The 22,911-nt window shown below is 40.5% G+C and overlaps 1 protein-coding gene across 47 annotated transcripts in view; it reads right to left on the bottom strand.

Annotated features, from left to right (window-relative positions):
* The window catches only part of HDAC9 (histone deacetylase 9), a 1,002,499-nt gene that overhangs the window by 373,215 nt on the left and 606,373 nt on the right, over window positions 1-22,911 (bottom strand). For 26 of the 47 annotated variants that reach the window (XR_011383068.1, XR_011383069.1, XM_051853225.2 and 23 more), the window contains 3 exons: window positions 20,415-20,546; window positions 13,610-13,725; window positions 213-335 (listed from right to left, as the gene is read on the bottom strand). Coding sequence is in view for 45 of the 47 variants with exons in the window: in XM_051853225.2 (XP_051709185.2) it covers window positions 213-335; window positions 13,610-13,725; window positions 20,415-20,546 (371 nt within the window). In the remaining 2 variants the exon portion in view is untranslated. The remainder of the gene's footprint in view (window positions 1-212; window positions 336-13,609; window positions 13,726-20,414; window positions 20,547-22,911) is intronic. The other 21 variants (XM_051853230.2, XM_051853229.2, XM_070059635.1 and 18 more) reach the window with 3 other exon arrangements.

Genomic DNA, 22,911 nt, shown 5'->3' with positions numbered 1-22,911 from the left:
AAAGATGAGGGAACTTCAAAAAGTTTGGGGCAAAATGGAATTAAAGGTTCACTTGGGCCCAAAACATTAGAAATCCATGCACAGATTTTTCATAACATGCATCTTTCAGGAACTCTTTGAAGGACCGTTGAATAAAAGAAGGGAAAGAAAGGGATTTCCTCTCTGCAAACAGAGCCTGGGCTGGCTTAGGCCAAAGCTGTACGATGACTTACGTTGAGCTGGGACGACACTGCCGGGAGTCCCAGGGTAATGTTAGGCAAAGAAGGAGAGGTATAAAGACTTAGCAGGTTCATGGAATCTTCGTGAATTAGAATGCGTTGCTGTGAAACCATTTGCTGTTAAAAAATCAAAAAGAGTCTCACAATACTACAGTGCCAAAAATTTTACTGTAAAATGTTCACATTCCAAAAAGAGGTTTTATTATCAAAAATAAGAAACATATTAAGCACGTGTTTTATGACTTTAATATGTAAGAGTTATCATGTAAAAATGAAATAAGCCTTTTTTTTGTCAGGCATATGTGAATAAAAGGCTTTTATGCATTTTGCACATTCATTTAAGAAATTCTGGTTACAACTAATGATAAATTACAACAATAGAATTTCATAATTCTGATGAGTATGTACATTCCTGGTTTGTATTACTGAGGGAAAAACTACACGTACACAGCGCTATTGTATATTCAATGTCATCTGAGTTAAAATGCCACTTTACCGATGGGAAAAGTCACCCAAGAAACAAAGCTTAAATTTCAGCATGTAGGACTTCTGTAGGAATCACTTCCTTTTAAATACAAAAATTTGTGAACATGCAACCCTACGTAGTATTTTTTAGATTATTCATATTCAGAAACTAAAGTAAATGTTAAAAATGTTATGAGTTTCTGGCATCACAATAGCCTTCATTTAAGCTGAAACACCCTGAAAATTTTGGCATCACAGTGCTTTGTGCAACAAATACCTTTTTTTAATCCAATATTAAGAGTCATGTTTTCCCACATGTGGCTTAATATGGTTGCTTGAATTACATTTTCTGTTTAACTCTTGCTTCCCTCCCCGAACTTTTCTACAATGAGGGTTACAAAGGACTTATTAGACTAAAGAACTCTGGCCTGATATGGTCCCCAAGGGAACAACATCCCTGAAAAAGAATACTCCATGTAACAGAATGACACAGTGACTGCTTTCTTCCCAAACAAAAAGCATATGGGACTCCAATAATAGACCACCTCCAAGAGGGATATTGCACACACGGGTTTTGACTAAAGTAAATATAATAACTTGTCAAGCATGTTTGGGGGAGCTGTAGATTTTCTTCTGGACAAACCTGGGATATCAATTAACTGGGGAAAATATCATGTGCTAATACAATGCCCCCTCAGAATGTCACCGAAGAGTGATGCGCCACCAAAACACAGGATGTTATTGCAAAACATCATCTCAATCATACGTTTGTTTGGAGATGAGTCCCAGCCTTAACATAATAGGAGCAGAAGGCTAAATGTGGAGTTTTCTCACTGCAACTTGGAACTGCAAGCTAACTTGGGTTTTATTTCTTCTTAAAAGAACGTGTCAGATGTTTGTGCATGAAAATCAAAAGGTATATTGCAATCGTTAACACTGACTTTATATAGAATCCTTTACAATATTTAAGTGGCTTAATAGCACAAAGGTTGTTGGAAAAGATTTTAAAATTACGAGGTATGAGACTGCAATTTTATTTTAGGAGCTATCAGGAAGACACGGCTGTGCTTACACAAATCAGCTTTTAATGTAAATTTCAAGTATTGAATACATTTGTGTACCTGAACACAAACCAAAGGAACTTATAAGGAGGCAAAAGTATTGTAACTATCTTAGTGGCAGCAAATAGTCACTGAAAATAAAAGTGGATTCCATTCACTTCTCTGTAATCACAGAAGAGAAATATGGAAAAATAAGCTGTTCAAATAACATCTAATATCCCTTCAAGGTTATAGCTGCTTCTCACAGCACTGGGATGGTGGGAACAGCACCAAAAACTACCACAGACCTCCCAGACGAGGCCTCTTTGTTTCCAAGAGAATTTCTGTGATTCCTTTTCCCTCATCACAGGAAGCAGGCTTACAGGGAGGGAGAAATAGATTTCTTCTCTGATGTAACAACGGCAGTGGGGTGCGGCTTTGGTGAAAGTAAAGCGATCGGGGATATTTCACAGCCCGACACCTCCATATAAAACTTGAGTAACTTCATTTCCTATTATGGTATACTGATTTTCAGCACCTACTGGGTGCCAAATTTTGTGCCAGGGATTTTCTGAAGATTAACCCACTCTTCACGGTCCCTGTAAAGCTACTACTCTGTGTATGCCGCAGATGAGGAAATGGAGTGATTCCTCCAATCCTGCAGCCCAGTGAGATGAACCAGGAAGCTTGTTCAACTGACCAAGGCCATCAGAAAGGTTTCAGGTGTTGCCACAGTAAGCAAACACTCCTGGGCAACTACTGGTGGAGGACAGGGACCCATGGAGGAGAAGGGAGAGAAGAGCAGCTTTTGAGAAGAGGAGGAAAGGTATGCAAGCCCAAAGGCTTCTGGGAAGGCAGTGAGGAGTGCAACCTGGAACCAGCTGACCAGACTTGAGAGGAGAGCTCTGGCAACGCCATAGATGGGAGCACCCTGGAGAGAATTCCTGGGAGGCCAGGCAAGGTCTGTGTGACCCATGTCCATGAGCTGTAGTTGGTTCTTCTCATAGAGACTACTGGACGTGAGACCTTCACAAAGGACTTCAGAGCTGTGGACCTTAGCAGATCTGCTTCAACCAGAAACAAGCATCCTGTTGAGGTAGACGTCTGGTATTTACAACAGAAAGTGACTTGCCAGAACTGAAAACCATTGTCCTTGAATTGTCTTCCTTAAGCATATCTTTCCTCACCTAGGTTTATTGACAGGAGTTGTCTGTCTGTGTCGGGCTGGTGTCTGTTACTAAAGTCTGGCACCATAGCCTATACTGCTCAGTGTAGACACTGGTGAGAGCCAGACATGCAGGTGGCAAGGCGACCCCTCCCCAGGGACAGTCCAGGAGGTGGCCTTCCACCTTAGCAGTGTGCTGAGCTCGCAAGTACTTTCAGGCAAAACCAGGGTTTTTCCAGGAAAAAGTTTTGACACTGATCCAGTCCTTAAATCGGTGCTATGCTGCTAAGATGCCAACATTTCACAGCTTGCAACATGGGAAAGATGGTTTTAATCGGAAACATTTTAAGAACCAGAAACTTTTGTTAGAGTTGGATAAAATGAGGGTATTAAGTATATGAATGGCTATAATTTAGCCTTCACGAAAGAATGAATCAGTGAGTCTTCTGTTAGATTGATGGTGTCAGGTGCTGGGTGTACAAAGACATTCCATACCACCAACACACAGGCTGGTCAGGTGCACAGGTACACAGAAGAGGGTCCAAAGTTTAAACCAGGCTTGGAAGGGTTAGCAGCATTTCACCAGAAAGAGCATCAGGATGTGAAGAGGAGTGTAAGCTGAGCCAGGTTTAGGGGAGGCCTATTCTCAATTTAGTAAGGCCCTTCAAATTTTTGTTCCTTTTTATTTCATTGTCAATTAGATGGATATGCTACAGATAATGTATGCAACTGAGATGAACAAAATATATAGACACTGAAAATCATATATCACTCAATGTTTATTATCTGCTGAAATGAACAAGCTACTAGTTTGAAATAGAAAGACTCAGAATCTTTTCCAAAATGGACACTTGAAATTATAAAAATAGATAATATGAGATGTTATCAAAATTTAGAAAAGCAGAATGCCCCTCACATGGCTGGTGGGACTGCAGACTGGTATAGAAATTCATATGAGCAATTTAGCACTAAAAACCAATGGAGTTATACTATACACCCCAGTGATTGTTCTTCTTGCAATGGTAACTTCCAGAAATTTTCTCACAAAGCTGTAGGGTGATATCTATTGGTATGTACTGAACCATTTTATTGGTGATGGGCAGAGGCTGAGTAAAATGGAGCATACCATGGATTGACTGTTCTGGGGATTGATAACTCAACCATTTTCACATCCACAGGCATGACTGGATCTATACACATGCTTAGTGGAAACTAAGAAATGGAATGAGGGAGATGATACAATGTCCTTTCTCGTATATCCGCTACAATACATGGGATGTAAGAATCAATTGTGACAAAAACACAGGTGAGATTCTCTGCTTTTGAAAGCAAGGGACATGAAGTGGAGAGAAAGGAGACCTAGAGGAATGGAGGGAGGGAGACAGAGAGAGAAATGAATGCCTTTCTCACTCTTCAGGGCACAAGGAAGTCAACTGATGGTCCTTGTAGGAATACTAAATAATCAACTCCTTTTGTAAATAATCAACTCCTTTTCCAGAATTTCATAGTAAGAAGTGGATATAGAAGTTTCAGTTCACTATATGTCAAAATTACCTGCAATACATATGAGAATCAGAAAAAGGAAAAAAAAATGTGCATAGAGTTTTGTGAGAGGCAGCCTGGACTAGTGAACAGAGAGGTGGTCTCAGCATGTCACCCTGAGCTCTGTACCGAGTGGCTGCAAATCTGGGCTGCAACTTCCCTTCCCTGGACTTCACTATAATGGCACACAGGAAGACACGCTAACAAATCTCAGTCAACTTTGACTATAAAAGCTTCCATATCCCCAAACCTGGACTATCTACAAAGGAAAGAGTCTGGGGCCAGTGCTGTGGTGTAGCAGGTAAAGCCACCGCCTGCAGTGCCAGGATTCTCATATGGGTGCCAGTTTGAGTTCCAGCTGCTCCACTTCCTGTCCAGGTCTTTGCTGTGTCCTGGGAAAGTAGTAGAAAATGACCCAGGTCCTTGGGCCCCTGCACCTGCGTGGGAGACCTGGAAGAAGCTCCTAGCTCCTGGCTTCGGATCCACACAGCTCTAGCTGTTGCGGCCAAATGGGGAGTGAACCAGTAGATAGAAGACACCTCTCTCTCTCTGCCTCTCCTCTCTGTGTGTAACTCCGACTTTCAAATAAATAAATAAAGCATTAAAAAAAGTAAAAAATAAAAGGGAAACAGTCATATTAAAAAACTCAATCATGAAATGACTTCCATAGTCATTTTCAAGATTGTAATTACTTTCTATTCTTTCAGAGAGTTGACAGAAAATTTATTCTCCATGTAAATAAATGGAAAATTGTTTAGGAAGTAAAAATATCCAACTTTTCATTTTCATTGGATGTCTAAGACTATATTAACATAAAATGCTAGTGAGACCAAAAAAAAAAACATCATGTGAAAGATTTTCTGGGCATTTCACAATTTTTTTTTTGTAAAACATTGTATTGTATGTTTTATTAACGATTTTGCTTTATAATATTGACTCACAGTATTCCTTGTAAATGCTTCTTTTGTCATAGCAACCTCCCTTCTCTGAGATAAGGGGAACTGTGTTTTATTTGCTGCCATCTAAAGCCAAAGCTCTACACCCACGCAGAAGGGAGCGCAACATTTCCAGCAAATGTCACAACAACTCTTACGAAACAATAGGCAGATGAGTCATGTGAGACTAGGGCAAAACAAGGGGCATTTTAGATGATTTGGGAGCATTTAACCTTATTATTAGAATTCTTTTTGAAAATCATTTGTATCTGCTGGAAAAAATTATTTAAAAAATAGCAGAGCAGAGACAGCCACTAATGTTCAACTAGAAATAAACCAGCAGCTTGGCCACTGTTAAAATAGCTATCAAATAAATCTACTGACTTGAAAGTAATGGAGTTGATATCCATGGAAACATATCTGAACCCACAGACCCACAGTATTAGCAGTAAAGTAACTAGATAGGTAAAGACATCTCTGACTGGAGTTGGAAATAGAAACCCCTGAGGTTGCAGCTCCCCAACCAAGTTCACAAATGAGTAAAGCAAGGAACTCCAGCATTCCGAGTCCCGCGACTGAGCATATGTAAGAGATGGAAGAAACGGAACAGAGTGGTCAGAGCAGATGGAGACTCACTGTCACATGAGAGCTGCTGGCTTGAAGACAAATAAGCTACTGCGCTTTCCCTACCAGGAGTCAGCGTTGATAATAACAACGCGAGACGAACTTGGTTCGAACTTCACAATTTCCCACCTGCCTTCTAAATGCAGAGTCCTGACAACAAATGTGTGGGTGGGTGTCTTACTGCCTTCCACTAGATCAAGACTCTGAGGGTCAGGGGAAGTTTGGCAACTTGGCCGATGATGACAAAATGGTTGGACGCCAGCTTCCATTGAGTCTTGTGAATGGAACACCCATACAGTCCGCTACACTGTGCTGCTTCCAGAGCCTGGCATTGGGAGTCAGTTCTCCTCCTCCTGCTGTCTTCCCTTTCTCTATATTAGGCAGAAGATGTGAATTGTAAGACAGAAATATTCTATTTGTCCACGGATCAAGATCTTTAGATACAGCTTTACTCTGCTACTTCTTAAGCAGCTACAAAGGGACTGAATCCATTCACCTCCATGGACTCTGAAGTAGGTGACCTGCTTTTCTACTTATAGGTCATGCAATAAAAAGCTGACTCAACATGCACGATTACACTGTTTTACAATGAAAGCTCACCCATGTTCCTTATGCACAGAAGGTAGAATAACACTATTTTAAATGGTGACGTTTATAACTAAGCTTTGGAGAATACAGTGATGTACATGATTCTTAACCCCCAAATATTTGTTTCATCCACACTATTATCAATCTTGGTTAATCAAGCATATGACAGAATATCTTTCCCCTCTTTTCTCCAGTTTAGGTGGAAGAAGCATTTAATGCTACAAAGCTGGAATATTAATTTGCTGACACTCTCCCCAACTATCCAGAATGAATTACGCTACAGAGCTGTGCAAATGCAAGGCAGCAGAAAACCACATGGTAGCCATCAGGGTCGCATTTTTTGTTCCGGGCCACGGAGAGGCTACCCATCAGTGCAGAAAGGTCTGCCCACCTGGCCTTGTGGATCATAGTTCAGGCACACAATTAATTCATTATGGGCTACATCGCTACTTGCTTTTGAACTAGTCTTTCCAGTTTTGGAGGTGAATGTCCTGTCACTGACCTGAAGAAATACCTCTACCCTTTTAAACTCCATTAAATCACATTTCCTTCTGTTTTGTTTTGTTTTTCTTTTTTGAATAGTGGGGGCAGAAGGAAGGAGTTGTGGTGAGAGAATATTCTGTGCAATTAGCTGAACAGTGAGGGCATCTAAACAGATCATTTGTTATGGTAAAGATTTTAGGAATACAAATCAGCCCAAAATAGGTTATGCAAATCCCTTTAATTTTATTTATATACACAAACACATACACAAACTTAGATACTTTTTTTGAGATTCTGCAATAGGGTCACACAACCTGGGACATTTCATTTCATTTCATTTCATATTATAGGTCACAAAAGGCTTGCGGTAAAGAGAAACTATGACATTTTCCATTTATTTCCAACCTCACCAAGCTATAACTCACTGTTCTTCACTAAGTACTGTCTACACCTAAATATGTGTCTGTATTTATAATGAAAGAAAATATTTATCTCCTTCTATACTGAAAATCAAGCCATATTTCTCCCTCCTTCCCTCTTGTAAATGTAATTATTGTGCTAGTTCTATGATCATTAGTCTCTTGTCTCTTAAAAACATACTTTTATGTAACCCATCAGATGTCCAGAAGTGAACTGCTTTTTTGTAGCTTCCAAATCTTTTCTTATCACTGACTTCTAGTTTTATTGTATTGCAGTCAGAAAAGGTATTTGCTATGTTTTCTATTTGTAAAATGTGTTGATATTTGTTTTGAGACCTATCAGTGGACCAAGAATTTAAGGAGAAAATTTAAAAACTTCTTGAAGTGAATGAAAATGGAAATACAACATAACAAAACCTACAGGATAAAGCAAAAGCAGTTTTTAGAGGGAAACTTATGGCAATCAACGCTTATAGTAAAAAGCAGAAAACCTTAAATAAAAAACCTATCACTTCCCCTTTAAGGAATTAGACAAAACAAATCAAGCCAAAATTAGAAGACAGAAAGGAATTTAAAAAAACCCAGAGCTGGAAAAATATTAAAACAGAGACTAAAAAAAATTACACAAAAATATCAGTGAAGCAAAGAACTGGTTCCTTGAAAAGATAAGCAAAATTGACAAACCCTTGGCTAGACTAATAAAAAAGAGAAGATTCAAATAAATAAAATCAGAGATGAAAAAGGAAATATTACAAATGACATGACAGAAACACAAAATATTAGAGAGGATTATGATCATTTGTATAGCAAGAAATTTGATAATGTTGAAAATAATGGGCAAATTCCTGGTCACCTACACCTTAACCAAAAATGAATTGTGAAGAAACAGAATACTTCCAGATCAATAACAAGTAGCAAGATCAAATCAGTATAAAAAGTCTCCAGCAAAAGAAGAGCCCAGGACCAGATAGCTTCGCTGCTGAATTCAACTAATCATTTAAAGAATTAATACCAATTCTTCTTAAATTAAACCCCACAATAGAGGATTAAGCCACCAATTTCTTGATTTAGAAACAAGAAGAAATAAAAGCTACAGGCAAATATGCTTGATGAACACAGATGCAAAGATCTTCAACAAAATACTATCAAATGGAATCCAACAGCACATTAAAAATCCTAGTCATGAGGCTAGTTAGGTTGTCATTTGGGAGGTCAGCATCCCATACTGGAACAGGGTTCAAGTCCTGGTTTCTCTATTTCTGATCCACCTCCCTGCTAATGTACCCAGGGAAATAGCAGATGATGCCACCATGTGGGAGACCCAGTTGGAGCTCCTGGTTCCTGGCTTCAGCCTTGCCCAGCCCTGGCTGTTGTAGCTATGTGGAGAGTAAACCACTGGGTAATCTTTCCTTCTTTCCTTCCTTCCTTCCTTCCTTCCTTCCTTCCTTCCTTCCTTCCTTCCTTCCTTCCTTCCTTCCTTTCTCTCTCTCTCTCTCTCGCTCTCTCTCTGCCTTTCAAATAAATAAAAAAAATTTTTTTAAAGATGATTCAATAGGATCAAGTGTGATTCATCTCAGAGATGCAAGGAAGTTTCACTATATGTCAATCAATAAATGGGATACACTAAATCAACAGAATGAAGGATAAAAATCAACTGATCATATCAATAAATATAGAACAGTCTTTCTGTAAAACCCAATATCCTTCATGATAAAAACTGAAAAGAAATTAGGTACAGAAGAAACAAATCTCAACATAAGCAAGGCTACAGATAGCAAAGCAACAGGTAACATCTTACAGAATGGGGAAAAAGCTGAAGGCTTCCTCTCTATGATCTGGAACAAAATAAGGATTTCCACTTTCATCCATCTTATTCCACATAGTAGTGAAAGTCCTAGCCAGAGCAATTAGGCAAGAGAAAGAAATAAAGGGCATCCAAATTGGAAAGGAGAATGACAAATTCTGTTTGCAGATGACATGGTTTTATAAAGAGAAAAACTAAAAGACTTCACCAAAAACTATTAGAACTAACAAACAAGTTCAGCAAAGTTACAGGATATAAAATCAACATGCAAACATCAGAAGTACTGTTACACATCAAGAGCAAATTATCTGAAAAAGACATTAAAAAGCACTCTCATTTCCAATAGCTACAAAAAAAAAAAAAAAAAAAAACCTAAGTTAAGTTCAAACAAAGAAGTAAAAGATTTCTTCAATGAAACATACAAAATACTCATGAACGAAACTACAGAGGGCATAAAGGAAAGACATTCTGTGTCTATGAATTAGAAGAATCACTATCATTAAAGTGTCAGTAATATCAATGTGATTTACAGGTTCAGTGCAATTCTTATGAAAATACCAGTGACATTTGTCACAGAACCAGGGGAAAAAAAAGACTACTAAAATTTGTAGAGCACGACAAAAGACCTCAAATAGCAAAAACAATCTTGGGTAAAAAGAAGAAAGCAGGAAGTGTAACGCTCCTTGACTTTAAAACATATGGCAGGGCCGGCACTGTGGCTTAAGTGTGTAAAGCCACTGGCTGTGGTGCTGGCATCCCATATGAGCACCAGTTTTTGTCCCAGATGCTAGACTTCCAATACAGCTCCCTGTCATTGTGCCTGGGAAAAGCAGTGGAGGATGGCCCAAGCGTTTGGGCCCCTGCACCCACATGGGAAACCTGTATGAAGCTCCTTAGCTCCTGGCTTTGATTTGCCTCTCCCTCTCTCCCCCTCCCCCTCCTCCTCCCCCTCCGCCTTTCCCTATCCCCATCCCTCTCCCTCCCCTTGTAGCTCTGAATTTCAAATAAATAAATAAATTTAAAAAAACATATTGCAAAACTATAGTAATTAAAACAGGATGATATTGTTAAACAAACACAATAGATCCATGGAACAGAATAGGAACTCGAGAGATAAACACATATATCTACACCCAACTATCCTTGACAAATATGCTAAGAACACACATTGAAAAAAGGACAGTCTCTTCAATAAAAAGTGCTAGGAAAACTGGATATTCACACATAGAAGAATGGAACTAGCTTTGCATCTCTCATCAGACACAATAATCAACTCAAAATATACAAATACCTAAATGAAAGCACTGAAAGTTTGAAATTACTTGGGGGCTGGCATTGTGGCATAGCAGGTAAAGCCACTGCCTGGGAGGTCAGCATCCCATATGGGCACCAGTTCAAGTCCTGACTGTTCCACTTCACCTCCAGCTCTCTGTTAATGGCCTGGGAAAGCAGCAGAGGATGGCCCAGGTGCTTGTGCCCCTGCTGCCCATGTGGGAGACTCAGGAAAAAGCTCCTGGCTCCTGGCTTTAGCTTGGCCCAGCCCCGGCTGTTGTGGCCATCTAGGGAATGAATGAATGGATGGAGGAGCTCTCTCTTTGTCTCTCCCTTTCACTCTCTGACTTCTACTGTTCTATTGCACAATAGGGGAACGCTAAACAACAATAATATACTGTATACTTCTCTTAAAAAAACAATAATTAGGAAGTATTTAGAGTGATTCTATCATAAAGAATTGTTCAATGTTTGAAGAGAGAGATATGCTCACCCTGACTGGATGACACACAGTGTATACATGTATTTAGACATCACACAGTGCCCCATAAATACTTACAGTTTTTATGTGTCAGTCAAAAATAAAATAGATAAAATATACTTTTATGACCTATTTCCCCCAGAATAGGATATTGGTGTTTCTGAGCCTAATAAAAACCCAACATAACATGAGGCGGTCTTCCGAATGGTATTGTACTCATGAGGCATGCGTAAGAACCACAGATGCCGAACACACAGCTGCAATGTTGCTATTTGTTTTCAAAGGTACAAAGAACACCCAAGGACTCATCTCAACCCAGATCCTTGGGTGTTTTCTGAAATGAACTGAGAATTACATTTTTCAAACTGAGAGAAAATGGAAAACTAAAATTATTTTTCTTTGAAATCTTTGTCACCAAGTCGTGCCTTTTCCTATAAATAGATTAAAGAGATTAAAGAGGAAACAGATTAAAGAGTCACAGAAAACTAATACTGAGATATAACTGCACTGACCAAAAGAAAAATATACCGGAAGTATTTATTTATTCCACCTGGTATCACTTTTTTGAAAAGATGACCAAAAAAATGAGGTGATGGACAGAAACAATAAATAGATGAAGGACCCACACATGTCGGGGCCTGATCTGTTACCTTTAAGTGGCTAAAAATGTGGTCATACATGAGAACATCCATCTATATTCTGCTCATGTACCTTGGGAAGCTATTTGAGGGAAATGTTTGAATTTGAGATTGAAAGTTTGCTTTCTGTAGCGATCCGTGGGGACTATAAACATGGGGTCACTTGAAACCAAATTAACAGAAAACTAATAGCTAACTAACATTTTCAATCTGCTGGGTTTTGTAAGGCCCTGAAAACAAAGCTCAAAACTCAAGTATGCAGATGTCCTCGGAGCAAAAGTAGCCTCCTCGGCTTCAGTCGTTTGTTCATTGGGGATAACTCCGGGTCCCTGCCTCCATTCATATTTTGGCCTGACAGGTCTGTAATTAATGAAATGTATGCGTATATACGTGTGTTTGAATATGACTCATATGAAATTACAAAGCAACTGGTATTTTGGTATCACGTAAGGGGGACATTTCTCTTGGTCAAGGTAGCTATTTAAAATTAACTGGGCTTCCCCAGAGGGCACTGAGGCGAGCTGCCTGTAGGTGGAAATGTTCTAGCACAGGATGGCTAACCACATGGCAGGAAAGCTATAGAGGAAATCCAAGAAAAAAGAGGAGTGAGCAGGGGCCAGCACCATGGCGTAGCAGGTAAAGCTGCCACCTGCAGTACCGGCATGCCATATGGGCACCGATTCAAGTCCCAGCTGCTCCACTTCTGATCCAGCTCTCTGCTATTGCCTGGGAAAGCAGTGGAAGATGGCCCAAGTTTTGGGCTCCTTGCACCCACGTGGGAAGACCCAGAAAATCTCCTGGCTCCTGGCTTCAGATCGGTGCAGTTTTGGTCGTTGTGGTCAATTGGGGAGTAAACCAGCAGATGGAAGACCTCTCTCTCTCCCCCTCCCTCTTCTTCTCTCTTTGTGTAATTCTGACTTTCAAATAAAGAAATAAATCCTTAAAAATAATAATAATAAAAAAAAGAGGAGTGGGCAGTCTTTTATTGCCCCAAGCTACTACGGCTATCACATCACCTGTCCCAGCATAGAGCAAACCACAGTGAAGAAGGCATGAAAACCAAAGAAAGGAACAAAGAAGGCATTCAGTCAATAAATGCTGCTAGTGGCTCTTTTCAGCCTGTTGCTTCGCTTACCTTTAGTGGAAACAACACATGGATGCTTGCTGATTTCCACACTGCTTTCCTTAGTCTTGTATTATTGGTTACAACACATCATGTGGTGCTTTGAACTACTTTCCTCTAATATGCCATTCTTCAAGGACAGCATTTGTACCTTGACCATCTTTATATCCCCATTGTGCCAGAAATAAATGACCGTCATTTGGCAGGTATTCGGTAAATGTCTGCTTAGGGGCTCCAAGTCCCTCTACTACCATACTCCAACTATGTTTCATTACTCTTCAGGGAACACGGGTAAAACCCACCTGCCTCAGTTGTTCTGAGAGGTGTTTATGAAGTTGTTTTACTTACTGACGGGTCCACTCCCTTCAGAATACCAAGCAGAGATGCTAGTCAGTTGCATAACTGTTGGGCAGTGTACTCCCAGGATTACTAAGAATGTCTTCTTTGAAGATTGCATTTCCATATGTTCCAACCCAGGCTGCTCTCCCAACATCTCTGATGATCTTTATTATACACAAGATCAAGGTTACTGAATCCCATGTATTATAAACTTCTGAGTAAAATAAATATGTACTCTATATTTGTAACATATTTATCATCTGGTATGTTGCTAGAAGTTGATAACATGTATATTAGTTAATACATACCAGTCATTTTTTGTATAGGTTTATAATGTGTAGAACTGAATACATTTCAATTCAGAAATGCCACTTGGATATTGCGTTTCATTTCAGAAACATCACTCTACCATAGGTAGCTACCAGGAGATACAATATTAACTCCAGCAAGAACCAGAATGGTGAGATTGCTACCTCAGCATGAGGAGTCGGTGGCAGAACTGACGTCTCGTTTTCAGTCACATTTCCAGTCGGCCCATTGTTTGGTGAACTGGGACCAGATCCTGGAGAACTGCTACTGACGGAAGATTCTGAAAAACAGTGTGAAATACAAAGGTATCTGTGAAAAACATACCAACATGGACTTCAGTTACTATAAGTAACATATAGCACCGAATGAGCTAGGAACATCTGTAGAGCATGTCTGAATTTCCTTACCACTTTCTCCCACTTCCTTTCCATTGCAAAAACTACAACATAGTATCCAATGGTTTCTTGAGAAGCAAAGACTGAAAGCTCTAGAGGGTTCTAGAAGCTCTGGATGAGGAATGAATCAAACAAGGAAAGCAATGTTCTCTCACCTGCTCTTGTGCTATCAAAAAAAAAAAAAAAAGCATTGGGGTCAGCGCTGTGGCGCAGTATGTTAATCCTCCACCTGTGGCATCCGCATCCCATATGGGCACCAGTTCTAGTCCTGGCTGCTCCACTTCCAATCCATCTCTCTGCTATGGCCTGGGAAAGCAGTGGAAGATGGCCCAAGTCCTTGGGCCCCTGCAGCCACATAGGAGACCAGGACGAAGTGCCTGGCTCCTGGCACCGGATCAGTGAGCTCTGGTCATTGTGGCCAACTGGGGAGTGAACCAGTGGAAAGAAGAAAGAAGACCTTTCTCTCTCTCTCTCTTTTTTTTCTCCCTCTCACTGTCTGTAACTCTACCTCTCAAACTACATAAAAATCTTAAAAAAAAAAAAAAGCATTGGCAGAGGTAATAAACCTGAATACATAATAAAAACAGGTCATCAACACATAAGACCCATAGTTTTATTCCTCTTGTGTCTGAAAGAATTTCTGAGATACTGTGCTACAAACTGCTCTCCCTAATGGATATACTAAGGCTCTACCTTATGACCATCACAGTTGTATGAAGAAAATTAAATTGAGTGTAAAATCTCCACTCTGAAGCAAGGCCTTGTATAATATCATTTACCTTAATAAACTCAATTGTTTTCAGAAGATGAAAAACTACCCAAATTTATTATGTAAAATTTCAACATCAGTAAAATAAATTCCTTTGCACTACAATTAGATGGAAGCGATACAAATTACTTACTTAACTCAGAACTTTCCTCTCAGATATAAAATCTGCATGCATTATCCACATCAAGCTATGAGGAAACTAATGTAGTGATGCAATAATCTAATTAAAAACACAAATTTTAGGGGCTGGTGCTGTGGTGTAGTAGGCTAAGCCTCCATCTGCAGTGCTGGCATCCCATACTGGTGCTGGTTCATGTCCTGGCTGCTCCTCTTCCAATCCAGCTTTCTGCTCATGGCTTGGGAAAGCAGTGGAAGACAGGCCCAGTTCTTAGGCCCCTGCACCTGCATGGGAGACCTGGAAGAAACTCCTGGCTCCTATCGGTCTTTGGGAGTGAACCAGTAGTGGAAAACCTTAGTCTTTCTCTTTCCCTCTCTCTCTCTCTCTCTCTCTCTCTCTAACTCTACCTCTCAAATACACATAAAAAAAACTTTTAAAAAATACAAAGTCCTAATTCTTTTTGTTTGTTTTTAAAGATTTATTTATTTGAAAGGCAGAGTTACACAGAGAGGTAGAGGGAGAGAAAGAGAGAGAGATTCTATCCACTGGTTCACTCCCCAAATGGCCACAATGACCAGGACTGAGCCAGGCCAAAGCCAGGAGCCAGGAGCCTCCTCCAAATCTCCCACGTGGGTGCAGGGCCCTAAGGAGTTGGATCATCCTCTACTGCTTTCCCAGGTGCATCAGCAGGGAGCTGGATCTGAAGTGGAGCAGCTAGGACTCAAACTGGTGCTCACATGGGATACTAGTGCTGCAAGCTGGGGCTTTAACACACTGCACCATAGCTTCAGCCCCAAATTTCTAATTCTTAAAAATATAACCAGGAAAGTCATCTTATCAAGCCTTGGCAAATTATTAACCGAACTCTAATTCCTATCATCTTCTACAGCTCAGTCATTTCAAATTTTTTCCATGTGCCTCATTTGTACATCTTCTTAAACTAACTTTGTGCAAGTGGTCTTGCTTTAGACTTTTGAGAAATCGAGGGCTTCTCACAGGGTCTCTGCCAACATCTTTTCTTTCTAGCCCCTGGTTACCTTCTCTATCCTCTCCTTTCCCATTTCAAAGGTAGGGCATCTCCCTTCCTCTCCACGTTCTACTGCTCGCACACTTCCTCTTTCCCACAACCCCACCCTCCACAGTTTCAGGAGCATGCTCCAAGTGCTGTCTGGAATCTTCAGGCCCTCTTCTCTTGAAGAATGAATTGTCCCTTGAGCCTCACAACTCGCTGGTATACTTGAGAAGCCGTGCCTACTCAGCCCCTCAAACCCTGGCAGTGCGGGTCACTCACTGCCTGCCACCCATGACTCTTCTCTAAGAAGCCACTCAACTTGAAGGCTTTGGACAAAGCAGTCCTCATCCACTACAGCAACCTTCTCCACCTCCACCTCTCTGACTTTTCCTCCTTTTTACCAACCGCTAAATGCAACAGTTCCCTAACATGTAGCTTTCTACCATTTTCTTTCCTTTGTCAAAGTCATTCAATATTGGGACTTCAAGTGTCATTTTTACATGGGATGTTCTCTTGAAGGTTAAATTTCTTTTCTTTAATGCTCATAACTTCCAGCCCAAATTTCTCTGAAATACTGAATCCTTTAAGTTTCTCCTTACACATGTGTTGAACCCAATGTATTCTAACAGCGCCACACTCCTGCTTATCTCTGTCATTTGTCAGCACCCTAAAAGTCTTCCTCACTCCCTCTTTAATCAGTCACTAGTCCTTCCAGTTGTTTTAAAAAGATTTTTAAAAATTTATTTGAAAGGCAGAGTGATAGAGAGAGACAGAGACAGAGAGAAACACACACACAGACAAAGAGGGTGGGGGAGAGAGAGATATATCTTCCACCTGCTGGTTCACTGCCCAAATACCCAAACAGCCAGGGCTGGACCAGGAGAGTCAGGTGCTGAGAACTCTATCTGGGTCTCCCACATGAACAGCAAAAACACAGGTACTTGAGTCATCATCTACTGCCTTCCCCAGTGCACTAGTAGGAAGCTTGATAAGAAGCATTGAGAAGCTGGGACTTGAACCAAGACTTGCATGTGGCATATGGGTGTCCCAAGTGGCACCTACTGTGCCACAGTGCCCACCCCTAAATTTGTTCTGACATCATCTCTCATCTGTGTCTGACTATAAGCACTTCAGTTGAACCATTCATTATTCTCTCACAAACTACAGCAGAAGCTTTAGACCAGAGTCTCTCAAAATTTTCTTCCACATTCTTTGCACATGGATCACAACTCTCACCTGCCCCTCTGCTCCACGATGGAGCCCAACATCATTTCCTACTGCTGCCCTTCCTACACTTACCCTCAGATTCCACCAAGGACTCTCCACCAGTACCAGTCATGTTTTTTCCCTGCTTCCACTTCACTGCAGGTCCAATCCCACCCATAACCTCAAAGCCTGGCTCACCAATGCCCTGTCCCCCTGAGAACAGGGACTCCCATTTTCCATGTAGTGGTTTCTCGCCCTCCCTTGGAACACCCCTAACTTTCTATAATCAATATTTCTCCACTCTGCCTTGAAGCAACACCACAGAAAATCTATGGCTGTGACAGGATTCTGATCCTAGCCCTTTTAACTATGGGATTTGAACAAGTTGTTAGTATCATAAAATGTTTGAACACATCCAGCGCACTTTCTGTCTACATATCTTGCTGACTTGCTGATTAACCTGCTTTTTAAAACCGCTTCTTAATTTTGCCTCTCTCTTCTTTTAACAAAGAAAACACATATCTCTTCTTTTCTGTTCTTATAGGAACTTCTTTATCCAGATTTCTAATTCTTGTCTTTTCAATTCTTGTCTTTTCAGTATGATTTAGTACTGATTTCTTGTTAATGTCTCATTTCCATATCATTTCCATTTTCATATTTTTAAAAAAACATTTTCTCAAAACATTCTGTCTTACTAATTTTACATTATATTATTTTATGTGATATTCAGACTGAAGTATTTCCGTAAGCAGAAATCACTATACTATGCACTAGATTCAAGGCAGTGGCCACTGTGACAGGGCCTCCTAAGCCACACCGGATGGGATCTGGGAGGAGGCAGCAATGGTATTCATGGAAGAGTGAGGAAGGCTCAGAGAAGAAATGATATTGGAACGGAAGCTTGATAAGCTTAGCTTATGCAGTAAGAGCAATGGAGAAGGGCAGCGTGGAGGAGAAAACATTGCAGGTACCAGGATGGGTCAATGTTAGCTTTTAGGGGAGGAAGGGACAGGAAACACTTGAACTTGAATAAAGAGGGAGGTAGCAAGTTGTTCTCATGCCAACTATCGGGAGGAGAGGGATGGCCTGAGTTCAAAAAAAGCGTGCACTTGAACCTATGGAATGAGAACAGAGAAAAGACAAGTAAAAGGATAACAGCAAAGGCAATGTAACAGCTGTGACACTATAATGGTCTCTGACCACGTGTTAAAAATACAGAAATACAACCTTAGTATTAAGAGCTACAAAGAGCACACCCAAATGAAAGTTGGCAGAGGAGACGACAGAGCACAGGTGAAGACAGCCGAGTGCAGGTCGTTCCGAGCCTTCAAGGGCACTGGGGCAAGGGCAGCACCCCAGGCACAGACATCTGCCACAGCAGCCAGCAGCCCCAGCTCATGGCCCACAAGTGCCCATCGACCTTATTTTCCACAAAGAATATGGGGGTCATGATCTCACACAATTAAGAAAAATGTATTTTAAATATAAAGACACTCAAGTAACACTCCAGCCAATCATAGCCCTTGTATGATAAGGGATAGGAATCGAAGCTAGATTCCACTGCAGTTTGTTAAGTATGAAAACAATGACTGAAAAAGTTATCACCAACAAAAGAAACACACAGGAGAATAGAAAAAAAGATCATTATAAATAGATATGACCTTGGCTTTCTAGATTCCAAACCTGAAAAATATAGAGATATGTATACACTATTCTCCTTCAAGTTTTGGCCTACTTTTCCAAGTAGAAAAAACACCTATCTCCATTTACTTGAGATAATTAACTTCTACATTCCTCAACACAGATTCATTCCAAATCCCCTCTCCCCTATTAAGTTTTCTCTTAGGAAAACTTAAGATTTTTATTTACTTCAATAAAGCAACATTTCTTGAAACAAAAAAGTCTGTGACTCAGAACTTAGAATTCAATTGGTCAAGCCAGTGATTATATTGTTCTTAAAAAATAAATATAAACCAGGGCTGGTACTGTGGCATAGTGGGTAAGGCTGCCACCTGTAGTGCTGGCATCCCATATGGGCAACAGTTCAAGTCCCAGCTGCTCCACTTCTAATCCAGCTCTCTGCTATGGTCAGGGAAAGCAGTAGAAGATGGCCCAAGTCCTTGGGTCCCTGCACCCATGTGGGAGACCCGGAGGAAGCTCCTGGCTCCTGTCTTTGGATCGGCACAGCTCCAGCCATTACAGCCACTTGGAGAGTGAACCAGCAGATAGAAGATTCCTCTCTCTCTCTTTGCCTCTGCTTCTCTGTAATCTGCCTTTCGAATAAATAAATAAATCTTTAAAAAATATAAACTTTGGTGAAATAATATTATTTATTGTTTTAATATTTCTTATCCTTCAAGGAAAAAATTGCACATTGTACTTACTAATATGTTTATATGACCATATCCATCTGCCAAGATTGAATAGTTAACCATGCATTTTCCACTAAATAAGACACAAAATTTCCACCTACACTTTCACAGCCTTCCCCTCTTATTTCCTCCCTGTATCAGACACTGTGATGGCCAAAAGAGAGAAAACAATGAACTTTTTTTAAAACACAAAGGATAATATACGATCAGTCATGGAGAACTAAGAGCAACTGACTACACTGGCATAAAGAAAATTTTCCCTGAGAATAGAGAAAAGTGGTTGCAAATTATCACCTCTTTCATTTTGTACCCAAAGGAAATGAGCAGGTCCATCACTTGGCTCCAAGTAGGTCCTCAATAAACAGCAGTCGGTATGATTTTGATCTGCCTTTTGGTTCTTCTATCCTTAGGCCTTCTCTAATTTCAAACCAGCTACAACTGGGACTGAGGGGGTATGTAAGACATCAGGTTGCATTTCCTAACCTGTTCACCCCACTACTAACCAGGCAGCTAAAAAAATAAGAACCCGTCCATTTGAGACTAATGAAAATGACAGTTTCTTCCCCTTCACAGAAAGCTATATTTTCCCCTCCTGCCATAAGTCCCAGCTCACTAGTAAACACATAAAGTCATTTATGAGTTCTGTAAATTTGTTGAAAAGTCAAGGTTTTGCTGTTGCATGTAGTTTAATTTTCCCAGATGTATTTCGTACACTCATGTTTGAGTATGGGGGAAGTGTTCTTGCTGGACCTCCCTCTGCTCATTTCTGATCAGATTTCATTAAAAGTTATATTCTCCTGGTTGGCATGCCCAGAATGGACTGCCTGTTTCTGCAAAGGATAAGGTGAGCTCGGGTGCTCCTTACTTGGCCTTCGATTGACACGGAGCTCTGTTTCTTCATTCATTTCCTGTTTAACACAGTCGGTGAAGGCATAACCAGGTTTACTGAACTATTTGTGAGTTTCAATACAATTTCCTTTCAAGAAATATTTCTCCTGAAAATAATTTTTTATGCACGCAAGCATATTGACTCTAAACTATTTTTTCATTCCTACTACCCGCAGTTGTGAGCGTGTGACTGCCCCGTCCTCAATTACCTGTCACCTCAAACATTCGCTTCTTGAATGAAGTGACAACATTTCCATCCTTCCGCCTGAGTAAGGGGCTGCTTCTCCTCTCTGCCACTTTCTGTTTTAACCTGGACCGCACCTTCAAGTTGGGCTCAGAGGCTGGGGATCGAGACAGAGAAAATAGATAAAAATTAAAAAATAGAGAGCCGGTTGCTCCTGTGTTTAAAATAAAAAAAAAAAGTCTCACCCTTTTCTTGGATCCTTCTTATCCTCAAATTAAAAATTCAAGCATGTAAATAAGGCATTGACTCTAAATTCATTATACACACAAATATAGTCATTATGTTTAGGAAATGAGTGAAATGTCTTTCTACTTCCCTACACATGAAAGTGAAAAGGGAATGAAAATAAGCTTTGTATTCATTTTATCTATCAGAATTGGGACTGTTAGTGGGGAGTGTAGTCACTAATTATGTTTGGGTCAGAGTAAGATTTATTGCACTTCACAATGAGTTCTCCTAATTCTCCCAGGGGGGGAAACTCAATAACCGCAAAGGTAGTTCCTCAGTGTGGCTTCCCAGACTCTGCCTTGACTTCTGGTAATATGAAGATACCTAAGTAGCAAATAATTTATGTCTAATTCTGACTCCTGGGATACTTCTTTCTCAGTAGTTTCTAACCTAAGACCCTGGGAAAACACAGCGTAATCACACCAAGCACATAGATTCACTGTGAACAGAGTTTCTAGAGAGCTAGCCCCCTGTCAGCTGGGCAAGAAGGGCAGCCATGTCTTAGAATTGAGACTGTGGAGTTAGGTCATGTGGTCCAAAATGCAAATGCCCGTTAGTCATGCCGATGCCACTATTTCTTTGTGTAAATTATTCTAAATAGAGAAGCTCCATTAGTGGCTATTATGTATTGGGTTCTTATTTTAATTCCTGAGAATAGAAACACTACATTGGGTCTCTGTGTAGCAGTAGAATAATGATGATGATGATGGTGATAGAAGAAAGGATATTTCTGAAGACAACTAACATTTATATAGTGTTTTATATCTCTCAGTACTGTTCTAAGCATTTTACCAATATTACATTGTTTAAGCACAAAAACATCTATGTGGCATGGATACTGTTTAAAATTTTACTGTATCGATGAGAAAGCCAAACACAGAAGAGAGGGTAAATAACTTGACAGAGTCTACAAACTAAAAAGGGATGAAGCCCGTATTTGTTCCCAGGTAATCTTACTTAACTCTGTTCCAACTACTGAAAATATGACGTCTCCACCTTTTTCTTATGGATGAACACAATAAATACTATAAAATTACAGTTTACCCACAGTAGACAAAATCTTATAGAGAGATCTTTTGATCAGCAAAAATGTTTTCTTTGGAGGAATTTTTATTTTTGCCAGACTTCAAAGATCTTTCCATCTTTTTCTGCTTTCAGACTTAAAACGTCAGTACGTATTTCCCTTGTTGTTCTTTTCTTTTTCCCTTCTCTACAGCTTTAAACTTGACTCGAGAACCCTTACATTATAAGTGTTCTTGGAATTGGTCGGCTGAAATAGCAGCTTGAAAGAGAGGTTAAACTCAGATATGAAAAAAAAAAAATGCCAGTTACTTTCTTGTGTCATCTGCCTGATTTTATGTCTGAACATATTGAAAAGGTAAAAACAAAAATTGGGGGTCTAGAAATACGTAAAAAAAAAAAAAAATCCAGAGAGGAGGGGCACAGAGCAGGATTGAGGGCAAGAAATTCAACATGACAAGAGACCTTGTTCAGCCTCCTACCTTGAGGCCAAGAAGGTCAAAGGTTTGGGAAGAGATGAAGGTTCCTGAAAGACCTTTCCCATTGTTGGAGAAGCCTGATTCTCAATATCACCAAAATCACTCAGGTAAAGTGAGAAAATGAGACCACACTAACTTAGATTTGTCTCCCTATATATATTTACTTTAAAATTCCTTTAAAAATTCAATCCTGCCCCTGAAAAGCTATAACTAATCAATACCTTCATCTAGAATCTAAAAGAAATTATGAATCTTGAAGTGGAAACTGTACTGGCATCCTTTGTACCTCTGCTTATAAAATCCCAGATCAGGCCGGCGCCGCGGCTCACTAGGCTAATCCTCCGCCTAGCGGCGCCGGCACACTGGGTTCTAGTCCCGGTCGGGGAGCCGGATTCTGTCCCGGTTGCCCCTCTTCCAGGCCAGCCCTCTGCTGTGGCCAGGGAGTGCAGTGGAGGATGGCCCAGGTGCTTGGGCCCTGCACCCCATGGGAGACCAGGAAAAGCACCTGGCTCCTGGCTCCTGCCATCGGATCAGCGCGGTGCGCCGGCTGCAGCGCGCCGGCCGCGGCGGCCATTGGAGGGTGAACCAACGGCAAAGGAAGACCTTTCTCTCTGTCTCTCTCTCTCTCACTGTCCACTCTGCCTGTCAAAAAAAAAAAAATCCCAGGTCAAAAATCTTAGATTCAAGACTTAGAGCTAGGCAGGAGACAGGACTTGTAATGAAAAACTAAAGAAT

Source organism: Oryctolagus cuniculus, chromosome 16 (genome assembly GCF_964237555.1).
Source record: "Oryctolagus cuniculus chromosome 16, mOryCun1.1, whole genome shotgun sequence".
Taxonomy (NCBI): domain Eukaryota; kingdom Metazoa; phylum Chordata; class Mammalia; order Lagomorpha; family Leporidae; genus Oryctolagus; species Oryctolagus cuniculus.
The sequence above is the reverse complement of the archived record's forward strand: the minus strand, read 5'-3'. Positions and strand labels throughout refer to the sequence as shown.